We start from the raw sequence: 13,733 nt of genomic DNA on the forward strand, positions 1-13,733 counted from the left end.
TGGGTAAGCAGATCAATTAGAGATGATTACTGATATAAAAAATGGATTCTTTATTTTACAAAGGCCATCACCACAGAATTGTTTTAGATGGTGATCCACTGACAGTATTTTTCCTAATGAAATGTCTCCTATATGAACTAAAATAACATTATTTGGGGCATGAAATAAGGTAGAGTAGGTAAGGAAGCAAGTCCGGAAGCAGAGGCTGGTGCTGGGAGTCCTGGGTCCACCATCATGTATCCAGAGACCAGTTCTAAAAGCCTGTCCTCTGAGTCTCGTTAGAGGGGACCGCGCAGTCAGAGCAAAACAAATGGTGTCGATGGTGTCAGCTGGAACTACTCTGTGACTAAATGTCTGATTTACTTAGAAGTTTCCAAAGAAGCCCTGTTTTATGAAAGAAATGGTGCTGTTAATTTTAAAGTAGTCTATTGCTCCATTTCATTTAACTTTGTTAATCTTAAGTATTTAGAAAAAGGTTTGCTTCTGACCTGAGGGGATTCATATTTCCAAGACAATTAAGCTCTAGAAAAGATGTTATGGAAAAAAAAAAGCAAAGCCTTACAGTAGTGTTTCTGTTTCTATGATAAAACTATTGCTTTATCAGCACACTGAAAAGGGAACACAGTTGAAATTATATATTTCTTAATTTTATCACTAGAAAATACTAAAGAGAGGAGATCATCCCTAGTTCTCGAAGGCAACCTTTTAATATGTGAATTATTGCTGTTTACCTTTTATCTATTTTGCCGACATGAATTCTCTTTCTCCTTATCCACATACATTTTAATAAAGGTAAATTGGCAGGTAGGGGATCACTTAAAATGAATAACTAGCATCTGGATCAACTCTTATGAAAAGGGTGAACAGTTAGTTCATTGGACAAATGTCAGCTTCCAATATCATGATGATTCACATGTACATTACTTAAAATTCAATGAAATTAGCAATTATGTTGGTCAGTTGCACTAGCTACTTTTTAATTGCATAATAGCCACATATGGCTAGTGGTTACCATATTGGACTGCACAGATATAGGACACTTTTACTATCATGATCACAGAAGTTTCTATTGGACATCATTACTCTAAAAAGTCTGATTTTAAGCAAAAAATAAGATATGTAAATAACAATCACACAAATACACATACATACTACAGTATTTTAGAAACATTAATGACTGGAAGGATCCCCTCATGCACAGAGCAGTAGAAAACTGACAGAACAGAAGTCTCAGTTTGTTTTGTAAAACCTGTCAGAGGAGATGAATGGCCATTATAAGAATAAAGAATGAATTTAGTTTTAATAGAGCAGAATAAAAAGAGAAATACAGCAGGTAATTTCCAAGGTTTATTGCAAAAGCCTTGAAAAAGTGACTTTGAATATATATTTTATCTTTTGGCATTTTACATGTTGATGACTTAGAAGATTAAAATTAAAATTATGAGTTAGAGAATAAAAGTGAAGAGTAGGCAATTGTCATATTAAAAAATCCCAAGTCATATAAATTTGATGAACATGACCCATTCAATTCTGATATTTGAAGCATTCCTTGATCCAGAGTTTTTCAGCAGAAAGAGTAGATTTTTCAATTCTACATATATGTAGATCAAACACCAGTACCTGAGACTTCCAGTATTCACTTCTAACTTACTGGTCTTAAAATATCGAAAAGAAATTCAACAAATCATGATATATATATATATATATGTATATATATGTGTGTGTGTATGTGTGTATGTGTGTGTGTATATATATATATATGTATGTATGTATGTATGCATACACGTATTTTTTTTGAGACAGAGTCTCACTCTGTTGCCCAGGCTGGAGTGCAGTGGTGCCATCTCAACTCACTGAAATCTCCACCTGCCAGGTTCAAGTGATTCTCCTGCCTCAGCCTCCCGAGTAGCTGGGATTACAGGCACCCACTATCATGCCCAGCTAATTTTTGTATTTTTAGTAGAAATGGGGTTTCACTATGTTGGTCAGGGCTGGTCTCAAACTCCTGACCCTAGGTGATTCGCCCACCTTGGCCTCCCAAAACGCTGGGTCACCATGCCCGGCCCAACAAATCAGGTTTTTATATTAGTATAATACAATTAAATCATTTACACTGATTGATTTGTTTTCTTTCATGTCCCATCTATTATCAAATTACCCAAATTTGCCAAATTATGGATTTGCTGTGCTTTACATTTAATGAAATATGATCTAAGTCTTCCTAGAATCATTTTAACAACTGTTAGAGTGTATCTCCAAGAAAATGTGAAAGGAATGCACCAACATGCACACTGGAGCACTATGGTTTATTTGACACCAGTACATAAGTGAGGAAAAGGAGCAAATAAAATAGAGGTGGTGAGAGCTCAGTTGTCCACAAACTGGGAACCTGGGAGTGTATCATCAGGCATAAAAAGAAAGACTGGGGAAAATCATAGCACCTTTCTGTGCTGTTCTGGTCCTGCCATTGAGGATATTGGAGTGGAACTAAACTGACAGGCACTGCTAGTCCTCAGTCCTGGAATGGAGTTATCAATTCACACTGTTTACTAAATTTTAAATATGCAGGATATTAGGTAGCTGCACTTAAGTTATTTATTATAAGTGTAATTTTAAAAATCTACGGTTTTTCATATTATTACAAATAAATACTGCCTCAATATGAAACTCTTATGGCTAATTAAGATGTTTAATATATAAGGCTGTCACAGTCACTCACATAATTGTATAAACTCTGAAATATTTCAGTTATCACACTTTATTTAGAAACGTGATTATCTTTTTGGAATAAAATAAATCTTTACAGCAAAACAGCAATATCAAAATGCTCTTGGTTTGTAGGTTTTGTCCAGTTTAACTTGCGTGCTGTCCAAGTTAACTAAATTAAGTATTAAAATAGTTTATTCTTGTCCCAACAGAGAAAGAAATTCGGGGCCCCATGAAAGAACGAAAAGGATCCCATAATGAAAGAATTTTGTTTCTTTTAAATGTATTACTATGTAGGAATTAGAGTTCTTGTGCAATATACAGATAAAATGAAATTAAAATTGCTGCTATGTTCATCCACCTTGCAGATGCAATTTTCCCACCTTGTGTTTGGAAGTTTACTTCTTGTTATTGTCAATGTACCTGGAAATGTGTATTTGAGGTTACTTTTAAATTTCAGACGTATCTTGACAGTAAATAGTGGTTACACTCCAGAATACTTTTTCTAAGCTTTTAACATAAAGAGGCCTTTGAAAACCTTTGCATGGAAATCAAAGAAAACAGATGAGAAGAAGTAACATGTGATGAGTGGAGTTAATTACCTCGTGTAACTTCGATCAGTTTGCCAAACTCATTTTTGCTTCCCTATGCTAAGCTCTCCATAGGCAAGCATATCAGAATATAAATCATTCCTTAAAGCTTCTCTTTTCTTGGCCTCTGCTAATCTAATTCTTTTGCATTCAGCCAAGTGCACATAAAGTTTAATCACAGGCCAGAAATATGTGGAGTAAATTCCTCAAGACTGATACTAATCATATTAGGATATTAATTGGGCATACCAAAATGAATTGAAAGTGAAAAAGAGATTGAAATCTCAATTTACCAAGTATTTAGGATTCCATGCCCAGTCCATCACTAGCAAACTCCCCTTGTCTGTTTCTACACCTGCCTCCCACTCGAAATTACATCCTTAAACCAACCGGAATCAGAATGGGCTGAACCATATGTAAATTCCCCTGAAGATCAGTCTGTTCTGTCACAGTGTACAGCTTCTCAAACTTTAATGTACACATGAATCATTTGAAGATCCTGTTACAGTGCAAATTCTGATTTAGTAGAACCGACGTGAGGCCGAAGGTTCTGCATTTCTAATAAGCCTCCAGGTGATGCTGATGTGCTGATTCGCAAACAGCACTTTCAATAACAAAGTTTTAAAGCAGAGTACCATTTGCTTTCCCAAATTGTGAACTGTAATATTCCAAAGACTTTCCACATTGCTCACGTGGACTGGTGACTTGACAGTTTGCCACAAATATTCCAAATGATATCTTAAAATTTGTACTAATTATGATCTTTAACAAATACCACAAATACTACAATAGACATTACTTGGCTAAAGAGGAAAAATCCAGAATGTGCCAAATCAGAAATGATAAATAAGATCTGTATTTTCCAACAAATTATTTATATTTTTCATGTCTGTCATTGTTGAAAATTATATTAATAGTGTGATTTCTAACAGATGAGCTATTAACTTTTTAATGATATTTGTGAAGCATTAATCAAATTTATGAGGTTCTGTCTAAAATGTAACACTCTTATGTCACTTTGTATTCCAAATTCATTATGCAAGTTTAGTTTAATTGTCTGAAAAGGAGATGCTTAAGGCATCTTATTTATTTTTTTATTTTGCTACTGATAGTTACTCCTAGTTTATTCTTTTGTTACCCACAGACAGAAAGACAAATATGTTTTCCTTTTGTTTTCACAAAAGGAAAAGTCAGATTATGGTCAGGTGCATTGTTTCAAACCTCTGATAACGAAAATGCTTGTTGTACTGGTTTATAGTCAATTAAAATATATTCTATTTAGTTTTAAAAATCTAATTAAAATATAATAAGGATAGAAGCATTTATAAATACCTCTATTTTTCCTAAATTGTATTTCCTAAACTATATGCAGTCATTATTTTCCCTACTAATTTTTAAACAAACCCCTTATATATTTTATTAACCACTCATGTTGTACAAGGTATGATGTCAAGAAAGCATATCAAAATGTTATGCTAACCTTCAAAGATGCAGCTGTGACCACTTTCAGGTGACATCTTGTCAAAAGATGTTTCCTCGCCTTTCTTGTCTGAATCTTTCACAGAATCCTCCGGCTGGCTCCCAGGGTGACTCTTAAAACCTGGCGAGCACAACCTTCGCTCAATTTCCACTTCCTGTTAGAAGACATTAAAGGGTTCTATGTTAAAAGCTATCAGTAGGAAACAGATGTGTTTTTTAGAGGGGTTAGAAGGCAGGAATGAAAGAGGGAGGGAGTTTCTGTCATGAGTGATGTTTTCAATATGCTTCGGGTAAAATTTTGATAACTTTGCCAAGAACTGCAAACATGTATCTGAATGCTTAGTTTACTTTTCTGCCACTGGTTCCACTTCTGAATTAGCCTTCCTTTCATGTGCTCATGTTTTTTTCTCTCATAAAAGAGAGTGGAAATAAGGGTCACAATACAACATAATATATGTTAATGGATGCAACTTTCTAGGCCTGAGAAATGTTGATGAGGGACTTTCAAAAAATGGCAATGTGAAAACATTATATGCTGAAGACAGAAGGAAATAAGTTTAATGTCATGTTCACCCTGTAATGATAACCTTAGCAATTATAGAGTTCCCAAATTACAAACCCATTCAGCCAGCATACAGTGAGTACAGTTTTTCAATTCATAAAGATTATGAAATTACTTCTTTAGATAGTAATTTAAAGGTGAAGAGATAAAAGATTCCCAAAGAAGGGAAGTATAAAGGATATTTCCAACATAGAAAGTCCAGCATACCTTATTGTATAGGTCAAGTAATGTGATCAAATAAAACAAACCAAGCCAAGTAGACTAAATATTTTGAATAAAAAATTGCAAAAAGTAAGTAAATGACTCAAGACAGTTCAAGAAGCAAAAGTCTAGTTTTAAGTATGTCAAGTAATATGTTGAACATGTTTTCAACAGCTACACATAAGTTAAAGATTTTCGTACAGGAGGTCATACAGTAATCTTCCCCGTAGCTATAGTTTTGGTTTCTGCAGTTTTATTTACCTGTGGTCCACAATATGAAATGAAAAATTCCAGAAATAAACCATTCATAAATTTTAAATTGCATGCTGTTCTGAGGATCACTCCATCTGCCCATGAATCATCAGTTTGTTTGTCCATACTACCCACCATGATTCACTTAGAACCCGTCTTGGTTATCAGATGGACTATCATAGTATTGCAGTGCTTGTGATCAAATCACTGTTATTTAACTTTTATTACAGCATAGTGTTTTAGTTAGTCTATTTTATTATTAGTTATTGTCGTGAATCTCTTACTGTGCTAAATTTAAAAGTTAAACTTTATTGTAGGTATACATATATTTAGGAAAAGACATAGTATACATAGGGTTCAGTACTATCCGTGGTTTAAGGCATCCACTAGGGACCTTGTAACATGACCCCCATGGATAAGGAGGCACTATTGTATTTTTCTAAACAGCCATTCAGATGATGATGTCAGTAATTGTTTTTCACTTTTGTTACCTCTTAAGTACACAGACATGATCAAGTTTGAGAGACAGCTAAAAAGCTTCGAAACATTTCTTAGAGTAGATACATTTTCTATGTCTTTGCTATGGTTAGAAAAGCAAAGCTTTTCAATTTATGTATAATACATACACACACATAAATATATATATATACATATATCACATGTACATAACAAGTATATATGAAGATATATATTCACACAAATATATAATATACATATACACATGACTATACATGAGTATATATTCGTATATATGAATATATTCACTATGCATATGTGTGTACATACATTTATTACAAATGTGTGTATATACACATATACACACATATATATATAAAATCACTAGAAATATTGATATCTTGTAATCATAACATCTATAGATACTCCCAAAATATATGATGTATGCTGTCTTCATCAGAATGAACTTTAACTGAAGCTAAAAACAATTGCAGGAGAAAAATAGAGAAAAAGAACTTGTCATTTTTTATAGGGCATTGCCTTTAACATATGTGTTCCAACTATTACGAAAAATCCATATGTTCATAACTTGTAGTGAGGTATTATGCTGTTTAAACACAGTGTCAGACATGCCATGACATGTGGCACGAGTATAACATCCTTATCTCAGTTCATTCTGGTGTCCTCTCCACTGTGCTGGAAGGTGACGGCTATGATATGAATGCAGTATGTTTGCTTGTTTTGTTTCAGCAATTTAATCCAACTGCTAGCATTGGCAAAAACAAGATGAGATAAATAGAAAGTGCAGATGCCTACAAATTTGTGATTTTTGTTAGGAAAATTTATGTTTTGGTAAAAGGTGGAATACTGAACATGGTCCACGGACTCAGATTGATGATATTAAGGAATAATTTATGTTTCATATACCTAAATGGAAATGTGATTTGATTAAATTTCAGCTGGTGATGACATTAACTTATACTATATTGGTATTCTCATTTTGGAATTCACAAGTATCAAGAGTACATCTTTTACGGAGGCAGTAAGGAACAATCCACATGTGAATGTAGTGGACCTATTTTCAAGCCCTAGTCATCATATCAAAGTCATTCTGAGGCAAGTTCTTCAGGGCCTGGCAAGGTGGAAGGAGGCAGCTGTGTAGAGATGTAAAAGAGCTTCTTGGATGAGGCTGAATTGAGCTGTGATCTGCTTTAATCTCTCGTAATCTGTTTTATACACTGTGCTTCCACAAAAGATTTACTTTGAGCAAAAATCTACAAGCTTAAACAAATGTGTAAAATACCAGCTTAGAAGGAACAAATGCAGCATTTCACAATGAGAAAGTTGGATTCAAGCCCTCCCTTGGCTACTAATTAACTTTGTGGCCTTGATTAAGTCACTTGCCATTTCTAGGGCTAAGTTTTCTCAAATGTTCTTGGAAGAGATTTAGTCATTGAACACCTAATGTTCAACAACCAACTACTGGTGGTATAATTTTATTTAAAATAAAATAAAGAAACATTTTTCACCTTTTGTGGCTTCCAGTCTAGTGAAGGAGGCAAATGGTAACGAAGCCCAGGAGTCAGTATTAAACATGCAACTCTAATGCTGAGTGTCTCAATGGGGGAATTAACTCAGTGAGAGAGAGCCCTGCATAGGGCTCTCTGGGGGAAACAACCTTCAGCAGATATTTGAAGAATGAATGGGGCTTAACTACATGAAGAGCTTTCCAGGTGAAGACAATACATGGCAAATGTCCTGCACTGGGAGGGAGGACAGAGGATAGAGTAGGTGGGAGCAGGGAGGCTGAAAGAAAACACATGGTGCTGGATGGCCTGCAGAGGCAGGCTGGGGCCAGAGCACAAAGGCCTGCAGCACCATATTTGCTTTGTCTTAGCTCAATGGGGAGTTACTGAATGTTTTTAAGTGTGTGTGTGTGTGTGTGTGTGTGTGTGTGTATACACATGCACACAAGACATAATCAGGTCTGCCATGTGAAAAGCGCAGTCTAACTCCAGAAGAGGATTTCTCAATCTTGTCACTGTTAATATTTTGAAACAGATAACTCTTTGTTGTTAGGGCCTTATTCTGTGCATAGTAGGATGTTTGACAGCCTTCCTGGTCTCTACTCACTAGATGCCAGGAGCATTTGTCCCTAGCTCTGGAGTCATAACTATTAAAACTGTGTTCACACATTGCAAAATCTTATGTGGGGAGCAAAGTCACTGCTGGTGAAGAGCCACCACTCCAGACTGGGTTAGAGTAGAAAGTTACAATACATGTGGAAAGAGCAGTTAGTATAGCAATACTGCAGGCAAGTGATGATGATCTTAAAGAAAGAATGGTGATGGAGATGGCCAGAAGTGAACCAAGTTGAAAGCTATTTAGGGGGTAAAACTTTCAAAGCTTGGTCATGGATTGAATCAGAAGTTTGAGAAAGATAGAGAGAGGAGGGGAGAGAGAGAATGAGAGAGAGAGGGAGTGAGAATGGGAGAGAATTTAATTTTTCTCTATGGCATGCACAACAAAATGGATTGTGATGCTATTAAATGATGTCAAAATATCAGATAAAGGCTGGTTTAAGGGAGATGATAGATCATGAGTTGGGTAGCAAGATGTCCAAAAGGCAGTTGGATGTGTAGCCCTGGAGCTTAGAGGAGAGGTCCAAACTGAACAACTAAGTCATCTGCCTTCCATGGTAATTGAAACAACAGGCTTGAATGAACTTGCTTAGGGGGAGAGTATATGAAGTGTGATGGAGAGTAAGTCCAGAAGCAAGCCTTGAAAAATGCCAACATTAAATGTATGGCAGAGGAGAAAAATCAGAAGGAAAGAACATCTTTAACAATATTGAACTTGTATTGAAAGTATTAATTTGAAGAGGACTTCAATATATCTTTTGAGTTGAGCGACATGGATGTCAACAGTTGAGCAAAATTCCTTCCTTGGAAGTACAAAAGTTGGAAGGCAATTTGAAGTGGGTGAGAGAGTGACTGGGAGATGGTGAATGGAGCTCACTTACTGAACATTTCAATGTTAATGTGGATGGGAGGAATAGAGCAGTAACGTGAGAGAGATGTGTTTTGTTTGTTTTAAAGGAAGAGTTTTGCATATGTTGAAAAGCTAACTCAAATGATTTAATGAGATAGAGATGCTGACTATATAGAAGAGAGCAAGAACAAGCAGTGAAGGAAAATTCCTGAGAAGGGCAAGAGGATGGAACCCAAAGCATGGATAGAAATATAGCCCGAAGGTAGCATAACAGAAAGCATTCCTGTTCTGACTGAGGGGAAGGAGGGTCAAATTAATGTAGATATAAGTGATTTGCATGCTTGGTAGCTTGAAGATAAGAACCCAGGCAGAAGTTATCTATTTTCTCTGTTATGATGCAAAGTCTAATGAACATAGGAGTATCTGAAAAGAATGAAGAAAGTTTACCTGAATTGCTGGGGGGAATGGAGGAAGAGAGATGACTAGACAAAGATGACGGTGGCAGTGCAGCACTGGGGGCCCATTTGAAGTTGGTAATATTAACTCTGCAGGGCTACCAATAGGGCCTGTTAAGTTACATAGTTACTTACTAAGTCAGAACATTCTCCATAGTTCTAGTTTGGGCAGTGAGAAAGTATATAGCTGACTTCAGCCAGGGAGCGGTTTTGTGAGGAAAAATATAAATAAAATGTCTATTGCAGAGTGGGGTTAGGGCAGGCAGAGACCAGGTACAGGAAATTTAGGTTGCCACCAAGAGATCTAACAGAGCGATTGAAATGATACACTGTTCAATGTAAGTTGGATTAAAAGGGAAGAAATAAAAGAAAGAAAGGGTATATTGGAAGACAGACAAAGGGTCGGCAGACTGGAAATCTTGGTGAAACTAAAGAACCCTTTTAGTGTGAATATTTGGCAAAGCAAATTGGAAAGAGTGGTGACTGGGGCCACTGAGATGTTTGCTTTAGTTTGTAGGGAGTAGGGTAACTTGTTAGGATCCAGCTGTGACCAAAAAATGAAAGCTAGAATAGGGGGAAAGTTATTAAATAGGAGGAAACCTAGGAACCCAGAGGCCATGATGGTGTCCCAGGAAAATGGAAAGACTTGAAGGCAGAGAAAAGCTGTCAGTTGTGTATCAATGTCCTTGTAAACGAGGGAAACCATTGAATTTAATAAATAACAGTCATGATGGTTGGTGGTTGGTGGGGAAGGTGCACTTGACTGAATGAGTCTCAGATGAGCAGGTTTTTTTTTTTTTAAAAAAAGTAGGAGAGGAGTAATTAGGTAGAATGGTCTCTAGGTACATGGAAACAATTCAGGGACACTGGTGATTTTAGGGGAGGGTCATGTTTCTGTTAAAGCAAGAAGGTGACAGAAGTATTTGGAGAAGAGGTGGAGGGTAGAGAAGTCATCGCTGATTATGGAGAGGCAGTTCCAGAGGCACTGGTGGAGTCTCTGGCTTAAATAATACGTAAATAAGTAAAATCTCTCAATGAGGTCTATTATCTTTACTAGTTTTATGACTCTTCAAAACAAGGAAAGCAATTGAAAATAGGGGAAACAAACTTGAAAGACAGTAAGATAATTTTTCTTTTCTCTCTTTTTTTTTTTTTTTTTTTTTTGAGACCGAGTTTTTCACTCTTGCTCAAGCTGGAGTGCAATGACACGATCTCAGCTCACCACAACCTCTGCCTCCCAAGTTCAAGTGATTCTCCTGCCTCAGCTTCCTGAGTAGCTGGGATTACAGGCATGCACCACCACGCCTGGCTAATTTTGTATTTTCAGTAGAGACAGGGTTTCTCCATGTTGTTCAGGCTGTTCTCGAACTCCCAACCTCAGGTGATCCACTTGCCTCGGCCTCCCAAAGTGCTGGGATTACAGGATAATTTTTCTTTCTTATTTATATATATTTATTGCTTTAACATATGTATAATCATAATCTTAGAAGATAAAATATTTTTTAAGATGTGAGAATGAAAAATGCCAAGTCTTTAATACAACCCAATGTCTGTTTCACAAGAGACATGGAGCTGTAGAGTCCCCTAAAATAATAAGAACATCTTACCAGGCATTTGAAAAGAAAGCAGGTTGCCCTACTGCTTTATATAGTTTCCTCTCAGTGTGGATCCATGAGTGAACAGGTCACCAGGAAAATATAAAATCATAAAAAGGAAATGTTTAGATTTGTCTACATTTAAAATGCTGAGCTAGCTCATGTACACTCCCAAACTCCGTGGGTTCTTACCTTTAGAGAAATAAAAATATTAATAGAAGCATAAAGAAGTTTTACACAGACATAAAGAGAAGAACAAAAATAAAGGAAAATTACCAAAATATAAAAGACAAGAGAAGAAACCTTATATGAATTCTGCTGTGTTACTGTCCCACCTGGTCTTTGAACTTTTATTATTTTTTTTTTCAGAAGTCCTTTCCTGGAAGACTGTACCTCCTCCCACTATGTATTAAAAATACTTCTTCCCTCATGACCTAACTCAGTGCAGTCTCCTCTAGGAAGCCCCTTCAATCATTATATTCTATACTCGTCTTTCATTCATTCAAAATATTTTTGAATAATTAATCTATCTCAAGAACTGTTTTAGGCACCTTAACTACAAAAATGATGAAGACGCAAGTTGGGTCCTCAAGAAACTCATAGTCTAATGGCAGGGAAAGATACATCAAGTGTGTATTGTAACAAAAAAGAGTGTGATAATAAAGAAATGTAGGTGTCCTGGACACACAGATGGAGGATTCTGGGGAGATGTGGTCAGAGAAAGCTTCCTGAGTTTGATCCTGTAGGTGACAAGAACTCTTGCAAGTGAATTAAGTGGGGGCGGTGGGATTAGATTTGTACTTTAGATAGATATATCCGTCAGCTGTGTGAAAAACAGATCGTACAGTTGCCTCTCAGTATTCAGGGAGGGGATTGGCTCCAGGACCACCCCGGATACCAAAACCTGTACACATTCAAGTCTCACAGTGAGCCCTGCGGAACGTGTAGATACGAAGTCAGCTTTCCATATTCACGGGTTTCCCAGCCACCAACACTATATTTTCCATGCATGTTTCGTTGCAGATACGGAACCTGTGAATATGGAGGGTTGACTACTCATTGAAAAAATCCTGCATGTAAGTCAACCCACACAGTTCAGACCTGTGTTGTGCAAGGGTCAACTGCAATGGAATAAGACGGTAACGTCTTCTGTAGTAAGTGTAGTAAGGAATGTATTAAAATTTCCAATTGAGAGATAGAAAAAGCCTATATTAGGATAGTGAGAAAGGGACTAGAGGGAAGAGAACCCATTACAAATATTTAGGCATCAACGTAGTAGTTTTTAGGATAAAGGTAGTGAGGGAGTGCAAGAATTCTAGCATAATTTCTAGATATTCTAATTGAGATGGCTTTATGAAATTGATAAAACAGGGTGAACATCTTCCCCAAATGAATGTGTGCCTCAGAGAAGTGAAAACTGATCGTGGGTTTCCTTCCAGACTGACCACAAAGAATGAGTTGATCTAGAAGGAAAACTGCACATGCCACGCCCTCAGTTTTGGGGCAGCACTCCTCTGGATGAACCCCCAGGGGACCCCAACAAGCATATACTTCTCTGTACCTCCCTATGTGAATTTCATACATAAAAGTGAAACTGAACTTTTCCATGAAAATACTGATACAGAACAACAGGGTTATCTGGCTTTAAAAATGATGCTAGAGTTTCATTCTTGAGGGCCAGGAAGTGAATTAAGTTTTTGACACATTGAATTTGAGCTTTCCCTGAAGACATCCAGGTGAATATGTCCAGCAGGCAGCGAGATATCTGAAATTCAAAGAAGTCACTGCTGGAGTGAAAGATGTAGGGCTCAGCAGCAATAAGGTGGTAGTCTCAACAGTAAGACTCAATTATTATTGAATTAGAACATGCAGAATAAGTATAGACAGCTGTGAAACAAACCTCTCAGGTATTTGGGGGACAAACCAAGATTATCTGGTGAAGGCAGTAGAGGAGAAACAGTAAGAAGTTCAGCCACCACCAGTCCACATGGAGCATTTCTGTAAGCTAGAAAAAGGTGCCTCCTCGAAACACTTTTCTCTATCTGTCAGAAGGTTGTAACAATGCACTGATTTCATTAGACCAGATCATGTTACTGCCATCTGCTGGAAAATCATCATGATAGATGCACAACACTACCTCATGTTTCATGTGCATCCCCTTCCCTTATATGTGTGCCCTTGAGATGCTTTAAACCTGCACAACTATTTGTGGCTGACGTAGGAAGTCAGGGAAGAGTGCAAAGTCATGAACATCAAGGAAGTAGGGCATTTCAAATGCAGCAGGGAGTTTAAGAAAAAAATGCAATAAAAATATCTCCAATATGCCCAAATTTGGGCAATTAGGAGGTAGCCTAGGTAAAAACCATTCCTATAGAAGAGAGTTGGCTTAGGAAAGACTGATAATGAAGAGAAAGAATGGCAATGTAAATTCCTATCCTAAAAAATC

General features: G+C 36.8%; 1 protein-coding gene across 2 annotated transcripts in view; it reads right to left on the reverse strand.

The window, feature by feature from the left end:
* Positions 1-13,733, reverse strand: part of XIRP2 (xin actin binding repeat containing 2) — a 370,218-nt gene that overhangs the window by 118,667 nt on the left and 237,818 nt on the right. For both annotated transcript variants that reach the window (XM_055291905.2, XM_055291906.2), the window contains exon 3: positions 4,777-4,930. In XM_055291905.2, coding sequence (XP_055147880.1) covers positions 4,777-4,930 — 154 coding nt within the window. The remainder of the gene's footprint in view (positions 1-4,776; positions 4,931-13,733) is intronic.

This window comes from Symphalangus syndactylus, chromosome 9, assembly GCF_028878055.3.
Source record: "Symphalangus syndactylus isolate Jambi chromosome 9, NHGRI_mSymSyn1-v2.1_pri, whole genome shotgun sequence".
NCBI classification, from domain to species: Eukaryota; Metazoa; Chordata; class Mammalia; order Primates; family Hylobatidae; genus Symphalangus; species Symphalangus syndactylus.